This window comes from Emydura macquarii, unplaced genomic scaffold (genome assembly GCF_026122565.2).
Source record: "Emydura macquarii macquarii isolate MOO-44397 ecotype Brisbane River unplaced genomic scaffold, CSIRO-AGI_Emac_v2 contig_480, whole genome shotgun sequence".
In the NCBI taxonomy this organism is placed as follows: Eukaryota; Metazoa; Chordata; order Testudines; family Chelidae; genus Emydura; species Emydura macquarii.
The window spans coordinates 2513637-2535632 of record NW_027130617.1 but is presented as its reverse complement, the minus strand read 5'-3'; the positions used below and the strand labels follow the sequence as shown (position 1 = coordinate 2535632).

Sequence of the window (21996 nt, the reverse complement as noted above, 5' to 3'; positions counted from 1 at the left end):
GAGAAACTCATCCTGCTTATAGATTCTGACCCACCCCTCTGCTCCAAGTTACAGCTACCCCTTTCTGTCTGGTCTTTCGCCATGGGTGATTTGAGAATTGAAGGAGGGCCAGAAGAGACAGGATCTTCCTCTCACATAGATTTTGAGAGTGGGGCAAATGCCATTCTTAGTCATTCTCTAAAACACTAGTTAGCCTTTACAGAAAACTCTTACTTTACATTTTTGTAAGTATCTCATGGGCATTAGGTCTGGTCCTGCAGCATTTGCCCACCCAAATCTGCCAGTGACATCAGTGGGAGCAACCAAGGAGTGATGCCTGTTAACTAGTTAATTGTCACATTACTTATGCGAAATATTTCAGCATTTATCAGATATGCATGATATGCATGTGATATGCATATGCATGTGCCTTAACCTAGTCAGATAAAAAATATTACTCATCTTGGATAAAGGAGAAGACGGAGGAAAATGTTTGAAACATACGTGAACACATATTATTGTGCATACATAACAGTTTTAGTCCTTACAGATTAATAGTCAGTTGTTTGTTTACTACACACTGATACGTGTGATATATCCTTACCTAAAGCAAGCCGGTCAGCTCTTTCAAGTAGAATAATCTTGACCAAAATCAAAGAGCTATACTATCACGGGTATCACACAGCCTTCTATTTCTATTGAGAGTGTTTAGGAATAGAATGTTTTCCTAGGGAACAATTACATACTACTTTGAGAGGTTAGTTTTTCCTTAAAGCAGATCTAGACGTTTTCTTCTATTTGTATTAAATATTTTGAAGATTTTTAAACAGAAGTCAGAGAAACCAGTTTGAACTGAAATTTGTTCAGCTATTGAATAGCTAAAAAAATGTAAGTTATTCCCCAAGCTCTCTAACGAATCAGAAGGAACATTTTCTTTAGTGGTACAATACTTTTACATTTAATGCCTGCCACTTTCCTCATCAGATTTTTCTTCTTGACCTTGCCTTGCCATCACTAACTAGCTGACCCACTTTTCCCATTTACCTGGAAGAAGTATCTGACTTTCTCCAGGACACACTGTGCTCTGGATTGCAATGACATCCATAGAAAGTGATTTTTGTTAATAACCGCCACCTAAAATTGTGACACTCTTACTCACATTAGTGGGCATTACACAAGTCCAAAAGAGGACATATCCCTATGTTTTCATCAAGTTCTGTCCATGGGATCAGTGCTGCTCAAATAAGATGACCCAAAAAGTGCCGGACAAAGAAAACATTACATAAGAGCTGGTACAATGGCTCTGTCCATCTCTCCATTAGTGGCTGAGCCTACAGAAATATTTGTTACTGCTGTATTTAGTCCAAATTTATGCTCTCTTTTCTCTCCCCTTCCCCGATACAGGTCTTCTACCTGCTGTTTTTATTTCTCTTCCAGTTGCACTATACAGTGATCAATAAGCTATGCTTTCTGAATTTCCATTTCTATATCTTCACATTCACCCTTTCAACCACAAAAATAAAATTAACTTACAAGCAAAAAGAACGTAGGTAAGTTTTACCACAAATACTAACATTTTGTTCCTCCTTAACCAACAGCTTGTTAGTGTATGATAACATTTCTAGTTATATCTAGGGTTTAGTATTTGAATCAATATGTGAAACCTATAGCTAGATAGGTGGTGAAGCAGTAATGCTCTTCTACACCACCATTCACATGACTAGTCTCAGGGGACTCACAGCTATATATGCACAACATACCTAAAAGAGTGTAATTATGATACCTGAGAGATAAATAATGGGAAAGCAAACAAAAAGTGCCCTTCAATGAGAGTTGGATGCCTAACTCCTTCCTTTTGTGCCTTTGAAATCTGTCCCATAATCCTAAAAGAGTTGTGCTGCCTTTAACAAGACCAATCAGGAAAAATTCTAGGCCTCACTGGAAATATCTAAAACTAAAACAATATTATATAAGTTAATGCTGTAACTCTAGTCACTATACAGAAATAACACCAGCCTGAATCTACTAAAAAGGTTTTCTTCATTATCATAATACGAAGGATTTTCTAATCCTCTTGTTCTTCATTTTCATATTCGATAGTGACGACCAGAGCCGAACCATCACTGCTTAGTGCTACTTTGCCAGCAATCAGCTTGCTTAACTTCTCAAAGGTGCCACAAAGTTGATTCACTTTGGGAATAGAAAAGATTTTTGCCAGAGGTATATAAACTGTGTTTCCATCGATGAATGGCTCCAGGCTTCTATCAGCAGCAAGTGTTTCAGCTTCAGCTAGAGAACGGTTCTTTGAACACCTCATGAAATATTTAAATGGCTGGAATTTGAGTTTCATCTGAAGGCCATCACTATGCTCCGTACACTCTGACTTGAAATCACCCAGTAGTCTTCGTTTAATGATTTCTGCTCCGAAAATAACTTCACTGACCACTGCATTCTGCAGGTACTTTTCATCTTTAAGACTTGGATACACTGCCTTGAAAACCTTTACAATGTGCAAAAAAACCAAAATATTTAACATTATGACAGGCCCAAAAACAACAGATGTTTCCAAATCAAAGTGCACACACATCACCGCCCAAAATAAAGACATGCCAAGGCCACTCAGTAATTTGAATTATATGGGTGGGAAGCATTGCTGAGTATTGTTTTGGATAAGGATGTGAGAGAGAGACAAGCAGAAGGACAGAGAGTTACAGACTTAGAAGGGGCACAGGACACACAGTCTGGGTAAGAGAGGCTTGGGACTGTAAGCAAAGGAAATATCTCCTGGTGAAATAGGATTTTGTACATTCTTTGTAAATAAATAAAATTACATGAAAGGTACCCAACTCTTTCATTCATTTCTCCTCCTAACCAGTATAACCTGCAAGATTCCAAAATTTTCACTAGCCACTTGGGTCCAAAAGGGTAACACTATTTCAGGTATGCTGAATTTACAAAGACATTGCCAAGACTGCCAGAGGTCCAAAACTTGACACATATTTTCCCCCCATATATTTGCTAATTCCATAGTGTTCTTCAAAGTACTCCCTCTTCAGAATGCTTAAACCTGTAAGTATCAATGCCAGCAGCCAACACTCTTAACAACCAAACAATAATAAACTCGTGAACACAATGGAAGAGTGTTTGATGATAATGAAAGATTTTAGTAATAAGGATATGCAGTAAGTTAAAATAACCATTTTTGCACAAATTTCTTTTCCACTAAAAAATTAAACTAATCAGTTCCATATCACAAAAATGTAATGCTAGGCCATCTGTTAAACAGACAAGTTATTTCTACATTGCTCTGTCTTCCTCCCCCAGATTTAGAAGTTGATACCTGCACCACTGTTAATTTTTAGGATTCAAATTTTATTTACAAAGCCCCTTAAAAATATTAATTTTCCCAAAAAGCCTTATGTATTTTAAAATGTGGTTCTTCTCTGAAAATTGCAAGAACAAAATTCACTTTTCCCTGTCATAACGTCAGCAACGTTTGGTGTTTTTTAGAAATATTCTTTTCTCAGTGTTCTTGAGAATGAGCTGCTCTACACTGGGAACTTACATCAGCATAGCTATGTCTCTCAGGTTTGAACTCCTCCCATTGGTGTAGGCATAGTATCTACCCTCAAGCACTACACCAGTGCAAGTGCAACACTGCAGCTGTGCCGCTGTAGCATTTTCAGTGTAGACATACCCTATACTATTAATTGGTGTTAAGTGCATGTAGCAATAGTAGGCTATGGTATATACATAACCCTTATGATTCTGTCTCACAAAATTGTTCCTTTGTTGTTATTTTATATAGGGATCAATAAATAAACTAAATGGATATGAAGAGAGAGAGGAGGAGATACTTACAGTTTTGTAAGCATGTTCTGTGTGTTTCTCAGAGTGAACAGTTTCACCATTCTTTGGATATTTTCTCATAAACACACCTATTTGGGTACAAAACCCAACATCCTTAGTTCCAGGTGGTGGGGTCCCTACTCCAGTAAATTCCACTGTATAATTATAGCGAGTAGCTGCATCTAGTCCCCTAAGAAAAATAATTTAATCTTATATTAAATGGTCATCTTTTTAATTTGATGAAGAAATATAAATGCCAGTACAAAAAATGAGACCCCAACCCTGCTAACTCTTATGCACTTGCTTAACTTCAAGAATATTTATTTCAGTGGGACTACTCAGTTAAGTACATACATAAGCATTTGTAGGATCAGAACCTTATGCTGTAGTACTGTGAAAATAAGATTAAATTGTTCTCTGCATTTTTTAAATAAACCAAAATTCCTTTATTATTTCGCAAACACCTGCTTAAAACGTATGCATTCATTATTATGCCTACTCAGTGTCTGTCTGTCTCAGAATGAATAAAAACAGAATGACATAGAAAACATCAGCTTTTTGTACTTCGTCAAGCTTTCAGAATTTAATCACTTTTTAAAATCGCAATTATTGTCTTTTGAGACAAGAGCATTTAAAAAGCCAATACTGGATAAATGATAGGAATATATGCTTGAATCTCGAAGTCTGCAGGCCCAGTATAGCTATACTAGTAGCTGAAAGCTTCTGCTGTTGCATAGGTGTAATTTATGTCAAAATGGCTGAAAACTTAAAATTTGGGACAGTACCAGACCATGAATCCCAGTGACAACTGAACCTGGTGATATTCTATACAAAATAATCTTTAGTCATGCTTGCAGCTGTTTCCTTTGCTTCACACTGACTCAACAGACATTTTCAGCTTCAGAGTGATGTTTAAAGTTATTGTGTGTGCTGGTTGTGTTGTATTGTAAGCTTTGTGTTGATTTGTGTAGGTGGTAAATGAAGCGTGTGTGCTGTGGTGAGGGACTGTGTGTTTGGGGTTACTGTCTATGTTGGCTGTGTTGCTGTGTAGGTGGTTGCATTGATTTGTTTCTGGGGAAGTTGTGTTGATCTGTGCGTGTGGTGAATGAGAGGTGTATGCTGTGGTGAAGAGCTGTGTGCGCTTCAGGTTAGTGTGTGCTAGTTGTGGTGTTGTGTGGGTGGTTTTGAAAATTGACAGTTGGGCCAAATCATCCACCATCTGTGCAATCTCCCTTATACAGACAATTACACTGTTACATGCAAATTAGGTGTATAGTAGTGGTGGTGATTGGTTTGGTTACCTCTGATATCACAATGGTCTTCCAGGGACTCTTGGCATGGCATAGATACATGCCTTGCTGTTGAATGGATGTAATTCGTAAAGTCAAATGGCTAAGAACTTAAAATTTGGACAGTAACAGGCTGCAAAACTCAACCTGGCAATATTCTGAAAAAGAAGAGAACCATGCTTGTAGCTGTTTCCATCACTCCTCACTGACTCTGCAGACATCATAAGGCTTCAGAGAGTGATACAGAGTGACAGTCCTAGAATCTTATTATACAGATGAGGAGAATGGAGGCATCTCAAGTTCATAACAGTGTGCATGAGGATCATATTAAGGTGAGAAAAAGACCTAAAAGGGCTACCTCTCTTCCTCTGCACTATTCCAAGAATACTGTGGCTAATAAGTATAATAAAGCTGATGGACCAAGGAAGAAGCTCACTGGAGACAAAGCACCCCATGTCTTACCTCCTGGAGAGCACAGTGCAAGACTCACACAATTCATAACACAAAATTTAAACAATTTTTCTGTACATATTACACTAAAAACACAGACAGATGATGCGACATAAGAACTCCTCAATGCCAACTGGCAAAGTGGTTATGGGAATATCCTGATTGTAATAGGTACATTTTGGTTTACCAAAGAATGTCATCTGAGGCCTTAAATGAAAGCCAGGGTCACACTGGTCATTAATATTGTTGTGAAATGTATGTACAGATATTATGTAATGAGTTATATGTGTAAACTAAAAATATGTTCTTAGAGTTTGTATCACAGCAGAGGTGGAGGAACAGTGTTCCTGACAGAAAAGATGTTTATTCCTCTGTCTCTCTGCTGGCATGTAAATTAAGCATTGTAAGTTAATGCAATGGAGGCACACTTACATACAAAATTGACAAAAAGATATGAAGTGCACCACAAAGAACATACAGTGAGGGAAGAGAACCTTATCTTGAGATACACTTCACAGGTTGCTGGACTGTATTTGGGGAACAGAGAAGACACCTCACCTAGGAAGTAAACGGGCAGTGTGTTTACATTCATGAAAATAGGATCTTAACCAGCCTTAATTGCAATGCATCAGAGGACATGAGGGGTGAGAGATTAGCCTGTTAAATCAAGTTTAGTCTCTAGAAAGCATGTTATGATTTTGTTTTATAAGCATGTTATGATTTTTGTTTCACCTTTTGCTTCCATTATCCTTACTATCTCTTGAATCTTGGGTCATAAACTTATCCTTGATTTCACTATAAATATATCAATGTGCTGTGATATTAAGCTAGGTGCTGATCCTGAGTTGAATCCTACAAGCTTCTGTGTACACTGTTTCATGGGGACAGCAGACCTAGTATTTCTGTGAGTGTTTGGTGGATAAGGGCTGGTACTACAAGAGAACGCTTCAAAGGGATTCAGAGACTGAGTTACACACCTATTATTAGCCTGTAGGACAAAGCAAGGGCTGGCATACCCTAGACAAGAGTGCTTGCACGGCTAACAGGCTGGGGGTATCAAGAAGATGACATCCAGTTAAACACAAGCAAGCCTCCGTCTCGCTAGAGGCAGAAGGTAACATGGTGACTTACAGTCCTAGATACCCCAAGAAGGGGAGGTTACTAACCTGTAACTGGAAGTTCTTCGAGATGTGTGGCCCCTATCTATATTCCACTGAGGGTTATGCGCATGCGCCATGCACCCGGAAACAGAGCTTTATCAAAGTAGTAATGTCTGTCAGTCTTCACACACATCCTTGACCCATCTTGTGGTTTTGCCTGAGGCAATAAAGGGTGGGGCGGACCAACCACATCTTCAGTTCCTTCTTCACCACAGATCTACCAGTTCTGCAGCACAGTGGAAGGAGGATGGAATTGGAATACATATAAGAACTATGCACTTTAAAGAACTTCCAGTTACAGGTAAGTAACCTGCCCTATTTCTCCAAGTGATGGTCTCTATTGTATTCCACTGAGGGTGATTAACATGCAGTACCTAGATAGGCAGAGGATGTGAGGAAGATGACGGAACCATGGAACAGAGGACCGCTGCGCCAAACGAGGCATCTGTCGCAGAATCATGAGAAGAAAAGATGTGTACCGAACTCTTTGTGGTCGCCTTACATGTCTGCAAGTCGTGGAGGGTGGTGATAGTTGATGCATGCACTCTTGTAGAACAGGACCATATCCCACCTGGTGGGGACTGTCCCGATAACTGATAGCAGAGCACAATGCACCCTGAGACCCACTTCCAGATTCTCTAGGTGGAGATGCCATGCCCTTTAATTCTCTCCACTATGGTGACAAACAGTCTGGGAAATTTCCGGAATGGCTTCGTCCTTTGTAGGTACAAGGCCAGGGCCCTATGTACATTGAGGGAGTGGCTGAATGAGTGGCAGTTTACATACAAGGCTCTTCCAGAACTGGAAAGTCAAAGGATGGGTAAAAACCGAATGACCTCCAATGGAGGGTGAAAAGATGTAATTGCTACTGCGTGCACCCTTATGGAGCTGAGAGTGAGCCCCAAGGTTTTCAGATGGAAGAAATAGTCTAAGAGCATTGGGATATCCACAGCCTCAGGGGCAAGACTTCTCTGTTGCGCCCAAGAAGTGAAACATGCCCATTTGGCTTCATAAGATCGTCTCGTGGAGTCCTTCCTACCATTCTGGAGGATATTTCATACTCCCTATGAACAGTCCTGTTCTAGCGGAGATGTTCATTCAAAAACCAAGCTGTCAGGTGAAGCATCTGTGACCCTTTCGTGCCTAGGGTAACCACCTGAAAACACCAAGGTCAGGGCAGGCTGCAAAAGGAGAGCAGATTCTCCCAGCACTGGTGGGTGACACTGAAGTCAGACTTCCCAACCAGCCACAAACAGTGCTTCTGATTCCCCACACTGGTTATCAAGTCAAAATAAAATATACACAGCCCCCTTTACCGCATTTCAGTATCCAGCCCCAAATCAGCCACTAGGTCCAGTAAAGAGACCAGTTATTTAAACTCTATGCTCTTTACCAAAAAGGTTTCTCCTGACCCCAAAGGGTCAGCCACAGTACCAGATCAATATAAGTTTGGAACTTACTCAAAATACCATGCTGCCAGCCAATCCTTTAATAACTAAAACTAAAGGTTTATTATAAAAAGAAAGAAACAAACCATAAGAGAAGTGTTAAAGGATTAAAGGAATCTGATACATACAAATGATTTGAAAATCCATATATATCAGGTTTCTAGTAGAATTGTGGAGTTTGCAGGCTTGTATAATCCCTCTGGTATACATCCAGTACCTGGATGAGTCTCAGTCCTTTGTTTCACAGCTTCAGTTCAGTTGTTGTAGATGAGTTGATCCAGAGGTAGACTGAAAGACCAAAGACAGACTAAAGACTGGTGACTGAAGACAAAATGGATCCCACGCAGCTGCCTTTTATGTCCTTTGGTTTGTGCCATGCTGCTTGTGGAATTTTACAGGAACCAAAATGGAGTCCAGAGTCACATGAGTAAGTCCTGGTGACTCATCAGGTATATCCCTGGCTTCTCACCCTGGGCCCCTTGTACCTGTGAATTTCTTAATGGGCCATTAAGCAGGCTATTGCTGCAGCCATCCTGTCTGTGCCCAGACACAGCACAATTTGAAATACAGATATATCAACCATATCCATAACTTCCATTACACATATAACACATGAACATAAACATCATCATCTTACTTAGCACATTATAGCCTTTCTAATAGTACCTGACATGGCATATCTCACATGAATTACTATGATTTTGATATATTGATGTTAAATAACATAATAAAAGCCCCGCCCCAATTCAGCCAGAGTGACAGTGTCCTTGGAACAGGGTGCCGGAGTCTACTTTTGTGTTGTGCGAGCAGTCAGGGAAACATTGGTAGCAGGAGGGGAGGATGCTACAACATGCAAAGAATAGAAGGAAACCAGAACTGGCGAGGCCAGAATGGAGCTATCAGGATGACCGTCGCCCTCTCCCATCGGAGTTTGTGAGGGACGTATGGCAAGAGTGGTAAGGGAGGGAAGGTGTAGTTGATTCGGTCCAACTAGGTCCTAATTTCACCTTTTGAATGGGCACAAGTCCTCCCCTTGAACTGAATGCTGAATGCATTTGGTGTTGGCGTGAGATGCAAATAAGTCCCTGATCGGAGTTCCCCATGACCAAAAATATCTGCGATTACCATGTTGAGCAATTCCCATTCATAGTCAGTTGCAAAGTTCCTGCTGAGGGCATCAGCAATTACATTCTGGGTTTCTGAAAGATAGGCTGCTGAGAGAAGATATGATGTACAATGCACCATTTCCAGAGGCATACCGCTTCTGCACATAGTGTTGGGGAATTTGTACCTCCTTGCTTGTTTATGTAGTAAGCCATAGAGAACAGATAGCTGGTAAAAACGCATGGCATGTCTTGCATACTGCCTGAAGTTCCAGGATGTTGAGATGCATCCTGGCTTCCCAAGCGGTTCGAGTGCCTTGTCTCATGCTATCTGTCATGTGGGTATGCCAGCCGTAGAACAATGCATCCGTTATGATTGCCATGCTTGAGGAGGATGGGAGGAAGGGCATTCTGGAGCAAACATGGAGCAGATCTGTCCACCATCGAAGGGAAGAGATGACTTCTGGTGGAACAGTAAAAATGGTGTCCATGGGTTGGTGCATGTGGGAGTGGTCTCCCTGAAGCCATAGCTGTTGGCAGCGGAGGCGCAGGCGAGCGAAGGCCGTGACGTACATGCACGCTGCCATGTGAACAAGGTGGAAAAGGCAAGATCTGGCTGGGACTGAAAGTCACCGAGGCGTTCAAGTCCAGTAAACTATGGAACCTGTCTTTTGGCAGATAACTGCATGCAGAGGCCGTGTCAATGCATGCTCTTATGAATCCCAGGGACTGTGCAGGGTGCAAAGTCAATTTTTCTATGTTGACGCTCACTCCTAGGGAGAAGTAGAAGGAGCTGGGATGTCAACTCTTAAACTTTCTTTCTCAACCGTGCTGCCAGGAGCTAGTCGTCTAGGTAAGGGAAGACAAGAACTCTTTGGTGTCAGAGACGAGCCACTACGATAGAGAAAACCTTTGTGAAGACCCATGGGGCAGTTGTAAGTCTGAACAAGAGAATTCTGTATTGGAAGTGCCGAGGACCCATCATAAATCCCAGGAACCGTCTGTGGGTTCTGTAAATATTGATATGGAAGCAGGAATCTTGCATATTGACAGCTGTGAACCACATGCCTTTTTCTAGAGAGGAAATGATGGCCACAAGCATGACCACGTGGAACTTCGACTTGCAAATGAAACAACTAAAGTATCGGGGATCCAAGATTGGTCTCCATTGTCCCTTCTTCTTGGGTACCAGAAAATAATTGGAATAGAACCCTGTGCTCTGATAGGCTGTGGGGACTGGCTCCACTGCTCATCCCCACAGGAGGGAATCTACCTCTAGAGTAAGCAAACTGTCGTGAGAGTGATCTTTGGGTTGGGATTGGGGTAGGGGATATGAAGGAGGTTTTGCCACAAACTTGATGGTATAGCCATGTTGAAGAACATCCAGAACCTGCTTCTCCATTGTTATCACTCTCCACGCTGGCAGAAATACTTTGAGATGGTCCCCAAAAGGTCTAACCTCTTGCCCTCATCAGCAGGTATGGAATGTGGCTGTTGCTTAGCCCGCTCCGTAGCAGCCTGAATCACCAGGGAATTGGGCAGAGGATGTTATAACAGAAATTCAGATCTTTGGGGGGACATAGTATCTCTTTTCCACCCCTTTCAGGGTGGGGGCACACATGGCCAGGATATGCCTCACATTATGTGCTGATTGTAGAATGGCATCGCTGATCAGTAGAGCCACCCTGGCTGGTACTGATGCATGCAAAATGTCTAGTAGTTGGTGCTGACTGTCCTGCACATCTTCCAATGAGACATGAAGAACATTAGTTATCCTCCATAGCAGCTCTTGAAACTGACAATAGTCGTCTGGAGGAAAGTAAGGTGTCAACAACACAGCTGCGTCTGAGGATAATGAGGGAAACCTCCCCAGATTCGGCTGTATCAGGCTGATTGGTGCATTGTTTAGCCCCAGTTCCAAATGTGTACTTGACAAAGAATGGGGCAATGAAACAAAGGACTCCCCCCACGTTGAACGAGACAGTTCTAAAGATGAATATTGGGGCCATGAGCTCCAATACAGCCAACTTGATTGATCCTGTTGTTGCAGCTGTGATGCCCAAGGAGTTGAGTACCAGTGACTCCTGGCCTGAGGTAAGGGAAGGTATTGCCATGGTGCAATCAGATCCTTCTGATAGTCATGTCTCTAGAACAGAAGCAGCAGACCATGTGTAATATCCATATCCTCAGATTCAGAGGAACCAGGATTCTGTACAAATGGTGGTGCCAATGGAGCTGACAGAACGGGGTGTGTTGTAGGAACAAAGCCAGTAGGTGATGGATCCAAAACAGTGTATGGGGCTGTCCACAGAGACCTCATTCTTTCCAAGGCAAACAGCTCATGAGGCCCAACTGCACTTCCACGTCTCCTCAAAGTCAGTGGTACCTGGTCTATGGACGGAACAGAGGCTGGTAAGGAGATCTGTCTCTGGACTGATAAATCATGGGATGCCAGTGGAGCCAATGCAGGAGGGGGTATGCAGTTCTGGAACTGGAGGATCCAATAAGCTATGCAACTTCTTGTCGGACTTGTGGGCCTTAGAACGCAGCACTGCTCCCTAGCCGGAATTCATGGATGGCACAGGGTCTTTCTTAGACCTGAAGGAAGACTAATTGCCATGCATGTGGTCATGCTTCCATGACCCATGGCTATACCCCAGCACGGAGTTCATAACACTGGTACTGGTGGACCAGACTGAGGGCCCGCAGTAGGAGGCACGCTCTCGAAATGTTCAGGCTGATGTATGGGGGGGGGGGGGTCCCCGGCCAGGATCCAACTGCAGCCCCAAGGCAACCTCCATAAGGTACTTCTTAAAATGGAAAGCTCTGCCTTCCTGAGTAGGAGCAGGGAAGAAGAGGCAGATACTGTACCTGGACATAGTGTGGTTTTCCCCCAAAAAGTACAGACAATATTGGTGCTCATTGCTAAGGGAAGACAGACAAGGCCAGGAAGCACAGACTTTGAATCCCAGCCTTTTCAGCATAATCCAGTATCCCAACCTGGGAGCTGGAGGAGAGGTGGGAACAGTTTGGTGGAAAACCATGGAAGCAGCACCCAAAGTCTTTAATCATACCAGAACTTTCATAAACAAGAAAATTACTACAAACACAGCAAAAAAAAAAAAAACCAACCAACCCTTGACTATATACAGTAATCAAACCAAAGGGCTATGGCATGGGGTGGAGGGTGTGCGTTAGGGATTATTTGGTGGGAAACTGCCAGAGCAGCATCCCCAGCCCTTAAACATAGTACAAAAACTTCTAAACACAAAAAACTACTACAAAAACTATAAGAATCTTGACTCTGTACAAAAAATAAAAACAGTTTTTCTGAAAAGTTTGGAAAATGCACCATCAAGGATGAGAGGACAGCAGAAGCTCTGTCTCAGACCATGCAACAATGAGAAGAAACTGAAGACACGGTCAGTGACACCACGAGACGGTGCAAGGACACATGCGCGGACTGCAGACATTACTACTTTGAAAAAGCTTCGGCTCTGGGTATATGCGTTGTGGCGAGGTGGGCCTGTTTGGCCCCGTGGGTCTGCAATCCTTACGGCTCTGCCGGTGGTGTGACTGGGTGGGAGCGGGGGGGGGGGGGGGGGCCGCCAGGAGCCCGGTCCTGCCCTCTACCCCGGGCCCCGACCCAGGGACCCTGCGAGGAGTAGCCTCAAAACAACTTAGTCCAAGGGCTACTACCTTCCCTGGGTTGCTCATCTGTAGCCCCCCCGCCCGGCTTGCGGTCCTCCTTCAGGCTCTTTGGGGTCGGTGTCCTCTGGTTTTGGTTGGACAGGCTCCTTAACTCCCGTGGCTGGGTGCTCTCGCCACACCACACTAGATCCTCCACTGGCTCCACACCTTGCAGCAGCTCTGTTCCGCTCCTCCACTCAACTCCCTCTCAGCTGCCCCCATCTGCCTGACTGGGAGGCTTTTAACTGCTGGGGCAAGCTCCTTGATTGGCCCCAGCTGGCCTGATTGGCCTAATTGCCCTGGAGTGGCCCCAGCTGGCCTAAATTGCCCTGGAGTAGCCCCAGTTGGATCACCTAGGGAACAGGGATTTGCTAAGCCTGGGGCTGATGTATATGCCTTCCAGGACCCTGCTATAGCCGTCAGGGCTGGTCCCATCACAGCATATAACCCTCACTGGCATACAATAAAGACCATTATTGGAAGAAGAACCATCACAGACGTACAGTTAACGGAAGGATGGATTACAGCCAACAAACCTCGGAAAATTAAAAGCCAGAACTGTTAAATATTTTTGATGACTGGTGAATGAACTAAAAGGAGTTATGGAAAACAGTTTCCAAGGTAGACTTGAGAATCTCCCAATTTAAATTAGAACCTTAACAATATTATGACATCGGAGATTTTTAAGCAAGCATTTTTTTCCACACTGTTGTGTAAAGGTCTTTACTTTAAGTTGTCCAAGGTAACAAAAGTCCAATTCAAACTGTTCCATAAAATTGTTTATGAAAGTCAGAAAAAGGTAAAGACAAATCAACTGGTTCAAACTGAATCGGTTAGGTTAAAAGAACTGTGATAGGAGGTCTTTGATGCTCCTCATAAGGTCACAGATTGAGATAATGAGCTGAAAGGTTCCAGAAGTGAGAGGAAATGTTTAAAAATGAAATCAGTTAGATGTGTTTTGATTGATTTGGCACCCCTTTTTGGACATACTTTATCTGAGGGTCACTGAATGGGCATGGGTGGAATGAGCTTTACCATCCTGGCTGCCACCAACACGGTCTCCCAGGAACCATGGCTCCACTGGGCATTCATAGTCCTGACTGTGAGAAACATCCTGACCAGACTGGGCCAGAGAGAACCACCACCCACACCAGAAATCCTGAATGCTACCTGGAATGTAAGACTTGGGTTCCTATTCTCGCCCGTTCGGAGTCTTTTCTTCTTCCACCTTATTTCTACCTCTCTCTTTTTGCCTTCTGTTTAATAAGAGTCTAGTTTAGCCTGCATCCTTTGCAACACAGCGGTGATCTCATAACCAGTGAGGCAACTAAAAGCAGTGCCCCAAACAACCAAATGCTGGTACCAGTTTGCCAGGTCTTGGACTAGCTGATAAGAGCATGTGTTGTGCCTGTCTTTTTCCAGAGGCTGCAAGTGAGAGTCGGCACCAGAGACAGAAGCTGCATTTTTTATATTTGCTATTCTTTTCTGTTCCCATTTGTGTATGTTTGTCTTGTTTTGTCTTTACAGAAAGAGGACTGGACTTTAAACAACAACAGCTCCAAATCAGCACAACTAAATTCTTCTCTCTTTTCCCAAAAAAGGATCATTATTACCATCTTTAATACCATCCAAGACTGTCAAAACAGGGTGTTATCCCCACAAAAACTCTCTACGGTTAAAGGGAAAATGGGATAATGTGAAAATGAAAGTCTTACTCAAAATTTCATATTTCAAATGTTTTAGCTGTTTTTCTTTCTTTTTCTGTGTATTTACCGAAAAGTTAAAGATTTTTAGGGGCAGGTTTTTACAATGAGAGTAAGCTAGTGGTAACCTGACACAAAATGCTAGCCCACACTTATCTGTTTAATGTAACAGTATACAAAGGTTTCATTAACATATTATCCCTAGTTGGGCCCAAACTCACCCTTTTGAACATAACAACCACTCCCTCAAACACACAAACTGTATTTAAAAGGTAAATCTCTACCAATACTTTTCACAGCCTTGAGTATAAATAATGTAATGTACAGTACTTAGCTAACTCACCAACTTTGAAATTGTGCTCGGTCCCATTCAAATTTATGGTCTGAATGTCTGAATAGTGTCACATCTGGGAGCAAAGGGTTAAATTCTGAGTTTGGAGTGCTGATTACAACCATGGCCGGAGCCATAAAACCAAATACTACTTCCGGAAACTTTTCCAGTTCTGTTGCTTCTAGGTGCTCTATTCTGAAAAGGATAGGATTACATAGGTCCTTAAAATCTTACAGGGTCTTTTGACTTTCTCTACAATAAATTCAACAAAACTATTTGTGTCTTAATATTTTAGTAATGTGGTTAAAATTACACTAGTGCTGCAACCTGAATAAATATAAGTTATCCAAGGGGATTCTTTACTTTTTTTCATAATCTCTCTCTCTTTCATACTTTTTCACCCTTCCACCCACACACACTGCCCAAGTCTCCTAATATGATTAATTTCACACATTAAAAAGGTCCCTTACATTTGAATTATGAAAGTGCTAAATGTATAAGATTGGACAAGTTTGGTCAGAGTAAAGGCCTTAAACTCTAATTTTAATCCTCCTGACATCAATGACTCTTCCCAAACTACAAAGTACATGCAAAGGACAAGTGAAACATGCAATTCTGCTCTATTTATGCATATTTATATTTACAATGTGTTTATTAAGGAAAAATTGGATTATGTCAGCTTAATACTCACAATTCAATGCATGTTACCAGGTCAAAACCAAGCATGCAAGAATCTTCATGAGCAACTGAGCCATGATACAGGGTCACAGTTAGAGATCTTTCACTTGGTTGCAGATAATCACCAGGAAGGGGAGACAGCCTATCCCTAGGAAAGCATTCAAAATTAAACAGTTCATGATTGGAAAAAACTCATCCTAGATGTTATCCTTGATGGTTTTAAACCCCAAACTTATTTTTATTTTGTTTTCCTTTTCAAGTTATGAAGATTCTAAAGACATTTTTCCTAATTACTAAATCACTGCAGCATGGTGATATTAAAAAGACTAAAATATAACCACAATGTCTTGTTTGTCCTGCACAGGGCAACAGATATTTGACAAATGGGCACCGGTTGCTCCAGTAGTTTACTGAAACAGGAAAAAAATGGTAGATAAACCCTCAGCTTCATAACTATACAGAAAAATAATATTTAAGATAAATTTGGAACCTGTAACCTTGGCTGTAACAAAGCCTCAAATGAGAATTGATACAAAATTAAAAAAAAAAAACAACCCACGTTTGAGTCCTTTTATGGGACCTGACCTTAAAATGTCTTTCGCCATACGTGTTGCAGAAGAGGGCCTGAGTCAAACCTCAACCTTGAAGAGAGAAGACTGCACCACCGATCAGGAGAGTACAGCTTTAAGTTCACACCAAACCAATTCAAGTATGGGGGAAGGAATCAGACAAGAGAGCAGCATTCTTACTTGCCTTTCACTTTGTTTCAATTAATATACTGTCTTTGAAGTCCTTTGCTTCCTTCTGTGTTAACCTGTTATATTCCTTGTGAATTGATGTGTCCAAAAAAAAAAAAAAAAAAAAAAAGTGGCCAAAAAGAGCTTGCGATTTCTCCCCTTCATCAAAGGGAATCTGACCTTGACATAGGGAGAACCAAGTAATTAAAAAATGGAAGTATGTTGTGTGTCCTTGGAACAATGAAGTGCCTCTTTATTGTTCTTTGGGAAAAAAACAAACATAATACAAATGAGCAGCCACCAGCTATGACTATCTACAATAAAACAAGAAAGTAAAGGAGGGAACTTTAGCAATAGTCCTCCAAAGTTGCAAAAATCCTACTTTGAAGATAAGAGATGCTATTGTCAGTTCTGATGGCAAAAGAGTTCCAGAAACCATAGTAAACCAAAATGCTTGCAAAAACCAAACCAACATTTAAAAAATTATCCTTAAAATTTTCAAATAAAAAGTTACTATGCATGCATATTAACCTCCTTTCAAAACAAAATAAATTGGTTACTGAAAACATTTGTAAATTTCCTTTTAAACTTGTTTATACATTATCAAACAACATATACAGTAATAAAAAAATAAATGCAAAGTTCCTTCATCCCATGTAAACAGCAACCAAAAAGAAAACTTGTGCACAGTATAATCTATATCCTACAGCTATCACTGGAGCAACGGTACTTTCAACTTCAACTTTTGTGTTCAGGAAACAGAGCTTTCTCAGCAACTGGTCCCTAAATTTAGAACTCACTCACAGAAGAGCTCACATAACCACAAACCTCAGTGCCTTCTCAGCAAACAAACCCATTTCTCTGACCTCATCTTCCTACAATAAAAACAAAATCAACAACAAAGTCCAAGTCTCGTTGATTGGAAGGACAAGAGAGCAAAACATAACTTGTGCAAATGTCAATTCTGGGAAGTGCTCAGCTAACCATAGTGATGGGTGCCACATAAGAACCTAAACAGATCTGATGCCAACAATGGCATATGGCATACCAGTAGTTTTACAAAACTAGCATACCAATTCCCAATGTACTCAATCTTCACATACCAAATAGTTCATATCCTTACATTTACCCTTATGTTGAATCTCTTGACAACTACGAGTGGCACATGCCATTAGGCTGAACCAACTACTGAATTATTAATAAAAATAACGCAAAAAGCATCTTACATTTTCTCCTTCATCACATTCTCTCTGATATCTAGCCCAGCTAGCACCTCAATGCATTTGTAGAATTTCAGCATCCAGAGTAGCGTACAGTCAGCACATCCCAAGTCTGCAACCTGTAAATTAGATTTGAAAACAATGACATCTTAATACCACACCCCATATTCTTCAGATATTTGTATGACTTTCAGAAAAATAAATTCTGCATTGATATTAAACAACATTTTTATTAATTAGGAATTAAACGAATGGCATTTTTATGAAACTTTATAATTTAGTTATACAAGAGTTACATGAATCTGAAAAGATTCTTTAAAAAGAAGGACATTTAGGTCCCAATCCTGCAACCTGTTCTACACAGATGGAGTCAATAGGGCTCCACACGAGCATACGAGTTCACCATGTGCAACAATTTAGACCCTGATCCAGCAAAAACTTACTCATGCGCTTAACTCTATGCAATGAGCCCCATTGATTCATTGGGGCTACTCATACTGCATAAAGTTCAGAACCTGCCAGGACCATGTAGATAGCAGGGAAGAGCCCTATTAACAATGAATTAGTAGTATCAATGCAGTTTTGGGAGGTGTCTACTGTAATCTCAAGAACTAGATAAGCATGCAAACTAAACAACACTCTCTAGCCTGACATTCCCTACAGATCAGGATGGAACACACAGAAGCTTATCTGATGCGGGAAGCCTATATTGTTTCTACTCAGGCTAAACATGCCCTGTTGATAAACAGAGAACTCCAGTCTTTACACTAAATTAATTTACAATTTTTTTTTAAATTTGCAATGCCCAGCCAGGAGCATTAAACCTTTATAGATACAGATACAACAAAACTACTGAATGGATCCTGTTCAAAACCAGATCAAAATGTCATATCATCATAGACTAGAACAGAAAAGTGCTTTATAAAGCAATAAATTAGCTATTAGTAATGTGAATAGATAAAAAATATACAACCGTCATTATACCCTTGCCAAAAGCTCACATATTCCCTGAGACATGGAAATCTGCTTCACAGAGACCAAATGTTGGGGAGGGAGGACACTGAGGTTAATCCTAGATTCCTATTCTTTTTATTTAAAAAATTTTAAAATGTTAGCACTTTTCATTTTTCATCTTCAAAGCTTTTTAAAACAGTGAGTGCTCTGGCTTCAATTTCCAGTGGGATAAAAAGGACTTTAGTTTAATATTTTACTCAGATGATTGCATACTAACACTATCCCAGACTCTTAATGCCTTTCTTTTGTGTGAGTGTGCACATTTGTGTGAATGTGAGAAATTAGTTCTGCACTATACTGGGACTATAAAACACTATAAAAGACTGAAAGAAGTCTAGGGCTTGTCTTCATTGCAACAGTTAGCTTAGTGCATTCAAGCTAACCTAGCTTGAATGACAGCAATCACACTGTTATGCAACACTATAATTACACATAGTGATTTGATTAGCAACACAGGTTATGTCCACACTGCAGCTGACAGTGTGCTTCTCAATGCAGGCAGACAGACACATGCTAGCATCACTCAAGCTAGCATGCTGAAAATAGCAATGTGGATATTGTGACATGTGTGGCAGGTCAGGTAGCTACGCAAGCTTTGAGGGGCTTGGACTCAGGTGGTTAGCCCAAGCTGCCAACTGTATTTCAACATCCACGTTGCTTTTTTTTAGTGTGCTAGCACGAGCAAAGCTAGCACAAGTCTGTCTACCTTCTTTGCAAGGAATTTTCCCAGTTGCAGAGCAAACATACAGGCAGTGATGGGATTAACTGTTTGAGTTGCTGTAACTTAAACTGCTGCATCCCCCCAGCATTGCTAGCAAGCATCAGCAACACTTGCATTTCAACCCAACCCCACAACCCAAAGAACCAGGTAGCTTGAATTTAAAATACCACTTATCTCAAGCTAGAGATTTTTGTGTGTGGACGGGCAAAACCTGATTTATAGCTCGAGCTAAAACGACAGTGAAGACAAACCCTTAGGTGAAGAAGCTAGGACTGAGACCCTTAAACAGTCTTTTAAAATAGTTTTTCTCTTCTCAAAAGAAAACAACAAAAAGTTCAGAAAGCCACCAGCAAGTGCCAAACATTTTTACTTATGTTTAAGCCCCAAAGAACACACAAGTTCTATTTGTTTTTTTCTCAGTTGACTAGTTATATGAGCCTGTAAAAAGCCAAATATGGCCACCAGAATAATTCACCAAGATAACTCAGCTTTTACAAAAACTCCCTGAAGTGCTGGTTGTTGGCACTGAAATAGTCAGACCACACTGGTATTTCCTGTTTCTAGATGTCTTGTGCCAGCATTTACTGTATCTTTTTAAATTTAAGCTCTGGGGAAAAAAACAAAACATACCAACCTTCTTAGGTTTGTATTTAATCACTAAATCTTTAATGAACTGGTATCGTTGTTTGTACAGGGGAGGTATGAACTTTATTGTTCCTGTTAGATCATCCTTTTGAAGATTCGTATCCATATTGTCCACACTAAAAATTAAAAATCAGTTATTTTTCTCAAATAATCTCACAACAAATCTTCTCGTTTATTGTTCTCTGTGGTACTCAATTCATAATTAAGCAAATATGGATCTGATCCTGTTTTCATTTGAAGTCAATGACAAAATATTTACAGATGTCAATGGGAACAAAATGAGGCTTTATGCCCCTTTTACCATACTTGACAATGAAAATACTTTTTAGACAGTCATTATAGAAATCAACTATGTCCTAGTGTGTCTAGATAGCAAATGTGAAAAATTGGGACAAGGGGTGGGGGATAGTAGGCAACCATATAAGAAAAAGTCCTGAATATTGGGACTGTTGCTATAAAATTGGGACATCTGGTCACCCTACCAGGTCCCAACAGATTGTTTGTCATTGTCTACCCAAATGGGGGAGTGAGGGGTGTAAGGCACAATCCACTGTGGCGTGGTTGGCTAATTTTTCAAACAATTGCAGAAAACTTAATTAACCATTATTTTAATCCCTTTCCTGTTTCATCTGCTTTGTTTTATATTTACTAATTGTGTAACTTTGCTGCTGTTTTTGTGTATATTTGTTTAGCTCAATATACTTTATGTAAAGTGGCAAACAACAGGAAGCGGTTTTTGTGATTAATGTGCCTATATAACATAAAAGGTTCAGTCAGCCCTTATCTTTACATGCAATAATTTGTAATACATCTAATCAGTGCCTGCAGTAAAGTTTTCAATAATATTGCTAATAAAATGCAATGTCTCACTGGAATGATAATCATTACTGCACTTTTAATCTCTACATTTTTCCCCACTGCAGAAGTTACATCTTTGTACAAATAAATGTTTGGAAAGAAATATCCTCCTAAACCTAACAACAAGGGTTTCATAATATTAATAGCATGATCAATTATGAATGAAAGTCAGCAGGAATCACTAAGCAAGGCAGTGCAAAGTCTTTTGAATACATCTTTCTAGTTCAACGCTCCTAGTTTGCACCTGCGGTGAAAAGCTCCCTGGCAGGTCTAATGAGATTAGAAAGAATTGCAAAACTATCAAACATGTTTGTGACAAAGCTACTGACAATTCTGCCTTTGCATGGCTTTCAAACAACGTCTTCTGAGGCGGTCTCGTAATTGAAAGAAATGGGGGTCTGGGATCTCGCAACAAACAGAAGGAATGAAGGGAAATACCGCTCTTTGTGGGCCAGGCTCCGGGGGCGGGGGCCAGGCTCGGCAACTGTGTCTTCCCGCCGCTCCAAGCGAAAGACCGGGCTGTTTTTTGTGGTACCACCAACTATTCAATTCGGAAACAAAACCCCAGGCATGTCACATAGCTTCCCCTCGAGCCCCATATCCCGGGTCTCCCTCCCTCAGTCTGCAGCCCCACCACTAAGAAACTCCCCCACCACTAAGGAACTCCCCCACCTCAGTCTGCAGCCCCCGACCCCTGGGGCCCTGCCCTACACTCATTCGCAGTATTCCAGATCTTCGAGGGCACCGGCACCGATCCTAGGGCTCTTCACTGCTTCACGCTGTCTGGGCCCCAAGACCCTCTCCTCTACTGACGGATACCTGCCCCTTGCTGCCCGGGCCGGGGGAGTGGAAGCAGAAGCAGAACACGAGGTAACCTAGAGGACATACCCCCCTAGGACCGTTAATTTAGCAAGCAAGTGGCCGAGAGCGCCCCACCCCGCCCTGCCCCGCCCCACTGAATACCCACTTCCCCCCTCCCTTGGCTGGCTGCTGCCGCCCATTCACGCTGGTTTAATCTTCCTCGAGAGCAGGCCTCCTGTATTCCCACAGACTCTTCGTCTCCCCCCCCCCCCCCAGTGCTGCTCCCGTCTTACTAACCTTGATAGTCACCCACTCCCAAC

At 41.5% G+C, this 21996-nt stretch overlaps 1 protein-coding gene across 3 annotated transcripts; it reads right to left on the bottom strand.

Annotated features, from left to right (window-relative positions):
* Positions 1-257: 257 nt before the first annotated feature.
* On the bottom strand, positions 258-21739 carry HENMT1 (HEN methyltransferase 1). Of its 3 annotated transcripts, none has more exons than XM_067538233.1 (8): positions 21548-21739; positions 21314-21416; positions 20007-20133; positions 17644-17756; positions 15694-15828; positions 15015-15197; positions 3841-4018; positions 258-2479 (listed from the first exon to the last, which is right to left on the bottom strand). In XM_067538233.1, exons 3-8 carry the CDS (start codon positions 20121-20123, stop codon positions 2045-2047), a joined length of 1161 nt encoding a protein of 386 aa, XP_067394334.1. In that variant the 5' UTR covers positions 20124-20133; positions 21314-21416; positions 21548-21739; the 3' UTR covers positions 258-2044. The 3 variants fall into 3 exon arrangements, with proteins under 3 accessions (XP_067394334.1, XP_067394333.1, XP_067394335.1); XM_067538232.1 differs by having other exon boundaries at positions 21587-21739; XM_067538234.1 differs by lacking the exon at positions 21314-21416 and having other exon boundaries at positions 21548-21613.
* Between the last annotated feature and the right edge of the window lie 257 nt (positions 21740-21996).

What these genes read in the sequence shown, in the direction of transcription:
- HENMT1 (XM_067538233.1), bottom strand. Translation starts at nt 20,123, where the DNA reads ATGGATACGAATCTTCAAAAGGATGATCTAACAGGAACAATAAAGTTC. An exon ending in CGAGCACAATTTCAAAGTTG is followed by an intron (nt 4,019 to 15,014) that starts GTGAGTTAGCTA and finishes TATTTTTCTTAG; the next exon opens with GGGACTAGATGCAGCTACTC. An exon ending in CAGAACATGCTTACAAAACT is followed by an intron (nt 2,480 to 3,840) that starts GTAAGTATCTCC and finishes CACATTGTAAAG; the next exon opens with GTTTTCAAGGCAGTGTATCC.